Source organism: Dioscorea cayenensis, chromosome 14 (assembly GCF_009730915.1).
Source record: "Dioscorea cayenensis subsp. rotundata cultivar TDr96_F1 chromosome 14, TDr96_F1_v2_PseudoChromosome.rev07_lg8_w22 25.fasta, whole genome shotgun sequence".
Taxonomy (NCBI): Eukaryota; Viridiplantae; Streptophyta; class Magnoliopsida; order Dioscoreales; family Dioscoreaceae; genus Dioscorea; species Dioscorea cayenensis.
In genome coordinates this window covers 10209442-10212838 of record NC_052484.1, presented here as the reverse complement: position 1 = coordinate 10212838, position 3397 = coordinate 10209442, and the positions used below count along the sequence as shown (strand labels likewise).

At 31.4% G+C, this 3397-nt stretch overlaps 1 protein-coding gene across 1 annotated transcript; it reads left to right on the top strand.

Annotated features, from left to right (window-relative positions):
• The first annotated feature begins 205 nt into the window (after positions 1 to 205).
• LOC120276110 (cytochrome P450 71A1-like) lies at positions 206 to 2539 on the top strand. The gene is made up of 2 exons (XM_039282844.1): positions 206 to 1102; positions 1931 to 2539. The coding sequence occupies exons 1-2, from the start codon at positions 206 to 208 to the stop codon at positions 2537 to 2539; spliced, it is 1506 nt and encodes a 501-aa protein (XP_039138778.1).
• Positions 2540 to 3397: the final 858 nt, after the last annotated feature.

The following is a 3397-nucleotide window of genomic DNA, read 5'->3' as shown; positions in this document are numbered from 1 at the left end:
AGATGTCACTTTCATAGTTCCATATCAGAATTCTCTCAAGTTTTATGGATAGGACAAGACTTTGTCCACTTAATTGATAAAACAATTGCCAATCTTTCCAATCTAATCAATATTGTTGTGACCATCACAATCACCGAGGAGATTTGCCAACTATAAAAGGATGGTTTCATGGGTGACAATCGTAAAACTGAAACATAAATGCACAATGGCTTATGAGCATCAAACCCTTGTTTTTCTCTTATTGCCACCTTTCATTCTTCTACTCCTTAGCATCAAACTGCTTTTCTTTAAGAGATCAACAAGGCTACCACCTTCCCCATGGAAACTCCCATTCATAGGAAACCTTCACCAAATTGGGTTGTTACCCCACCAATCCCTTCACAAGCTTGCAAAAAGCCATGGCCCTCTTATGCTTGTAAACCTTGGTCAGGTTCCCACTCTTGTGGTTTCATCATCTCAAATAGCCAAAGAGATTATGAAGACTCATGATCTTATCTTTGCAAGTAGACCAAGTCTCAAAACTGCTCAAGTAATACTTTATGGATGTGTGGACATGGTTTTCTCACCATATGGTGAGCATTGGAGACAGATGAGAAAGATAAGTGTGACCAATCTGCTCAGCATGAAAATGGTGAAATCCTTTCAAGTTGCAAGAGAGGAGAAGGTGGCTCACTTGATAAATAGAATTTCCCAAGCTTCTTCACAAGGATTTTCGATAAATATGAGCAAGTTGTTGTTCTCCTTCACCAATAGCTTCCTCTGCAAAGCCATCTTGGGTGATTTATCAAAGGAAGAAGAAGGAAGGAATTACGAGATCTTTCATGAAATGATAGAAGAAACTGTACTTTTATTAAATGGCTTCAATGTGGAGGATTACTTTCCTTCATTAGCTTGGTTGTGCTCATTATTACGGTTGGACAGGAGGGCTAAGAACAATTTTAGTAAGTGGGATGGTGTTCTAGGTCAGATGATTGAGGAACATGTGAATAAAAATAAAGGAGAGGCTGAAGATAATAACTTTATAGATGTCTTGCTCTCTATGCAAAAGGATCCTAACATGGACATTTCCCTTACTAAAGATTACATCAAAGCTCTTCTTCTGGTAATCAGCTCTTTAAATTTTTGAAATTTCGGACATGCATGTAAAATAAAATAATCCGCAATAGTCATAGTTTTTAATTATCACGCAATTGATTTTTCGTATATATTTGCAATTTAAATAACTATCTTAAATATAATTGTTATATTAAATCGAAAGATAATATTTTTCCTCAATTCAACTTTTACATTTGTTAATAATTGAGAAAAAAATAGATTTGATAGCATACTAAGAATAAATACTATGAATTAGGTTAACATGTTAAAAGGATTATATCAAACTCGATCTGCTTCTAGTAATCATCTTCTTCAATTGTAAACATGTATTTGAAATAAAAATCATTCTTAATAGCCATTGTTTTTATTTGCTATCCAATTATTTTTCAGATATGTTTGTAACATTGAATACCATCATGCCTAATTGTTATACGAAATTGAAAAATAATATCTAGCTATGTCTACAAACTAAGGAGCGATGGTCCAATATTAAAACTAGTAAATATTTACGAGGTTAATTTTAGCAAAAGACAATGTTTTATATATATATGCTTACATAAGAGCATGTTGACTTATGTAAGGATATAGTTAATTATATCCAATAATTAAGAGAATAGGTCTATATGTCAAAATACAACTATATAACATAATGATCTAAAATAAGGACTAATTTTATATAATACAATTACATAAACTGGCATCATATTTAACTCAGGTGTAACTATAGACTTCTATAATAATAACAATATACCAAATGAAATTGACGTCTAGAACATAAAATATTAATATCATAAATTTAATTCAAAAAATTCTAAAATTTTAATGTTCTCGACAGGATATGTTTGCAGCAGGGACTGACACATCATATATAGTCCTAGAATGGAGTATGGCCGAACTCATTAGGAATCCACAAGTGATGAGAAAACTACAAGAAGAGGTAAGAGGAATAGCATGCAATAGGCCCATGGTTAAAGAAGAGGATCTCAACAACATGAACTACCTCAGAGCTTTCATTAAAGAGATTCTAAGACTTCATCCTCCTGCTCCATTGCTTGTTCCTAGAGAATCGATGGAAAGTTGCCAAATTGCAGGCTATGAAATACCAAAAAAAACAAGAGTTTTCATTAACTATTGGGCAATCACAAGAGACCCTGAAGTGTGGGAGTCGCCAGAGGAGTTTCGACCAGAGAGGTTCGAGAATAATATTATTGATTTCAAAGGACAAGACTACCAATACATTCCTTTTGGTGCTGGAAGAAGAATTTGTCCAGGAATGCAATTTGCAATTTCCACTATAGAACTTGCTTTAGCGAACATTGTGCATCAGTTTGATTGGCAGTTACCAAAGCACGATGTTGGAGAAGAACTAGACATGAGTGAAGCTCCTGGAGGAACAACAAGGATGAACAAAAACCTCTATCTCGTTGCAAAACCTTGTTTTTGATGAATATCAGCTAATTAATTTTTATTGAAACATAAATTTTATTATAATAAGGCAAGACCATAGGAACAATTAATTACCAGTACTTCTATTATCAATAGAAATAATTCTTCAATGCAACATTATGTTTCATGTATAAATTTGTTGTGATATATATATATATATATATAATTTGTTATATATATGGTGATCTTCAAAACAAAAGTCTTAGCTAGTCATGTATACAATTTGAAGTGCATATATGATGCTTTATATGAAGCTAGTTTTAGGTGGATTAGTTCTCTGCATGAATGCTTTTCTTCTTCATCAACTCAATCATGAGCCATATATATAAAAGTTGGAGTAGGGTGAATTTTTTGTAAAATATTTATTTTTATTAAAAAATAAATTTTATTATAATAAGGCAAGACCATAGGAACAATTAATTACTAGTACTTTTATTATCAATATAAATAATTCTTCAATGCAACTTTATGTTTCATGTATAAATTTGTTGTGATATACATATAATTTGTTATATATGGTGATCTTCGAAACAAAAGTCTTAGCTAGCTAATCTTGTATACAATTTGAAATGCATATATATGATGCTTTATATGAAGCTAGTTTTAGGTGGATTAGTTCTCTTCACTTTGCTTTTCTTCTTCATCAACTCAATCATGAGCAGTATATATAAAAGTGGGAGTAGGGTGAATTTTTTGTAAAATATTTATTTTTTATTAAAAAATAAATTTTATTATAATAAGGCAAGCCCATAGGAACAATTAATTACCAGTACTTTTGTTATCAATATAAATAATTCTTCAATGCATGTTTCATGTATAAATTTGTTGTGATATATATATAATTTGTTATATATGG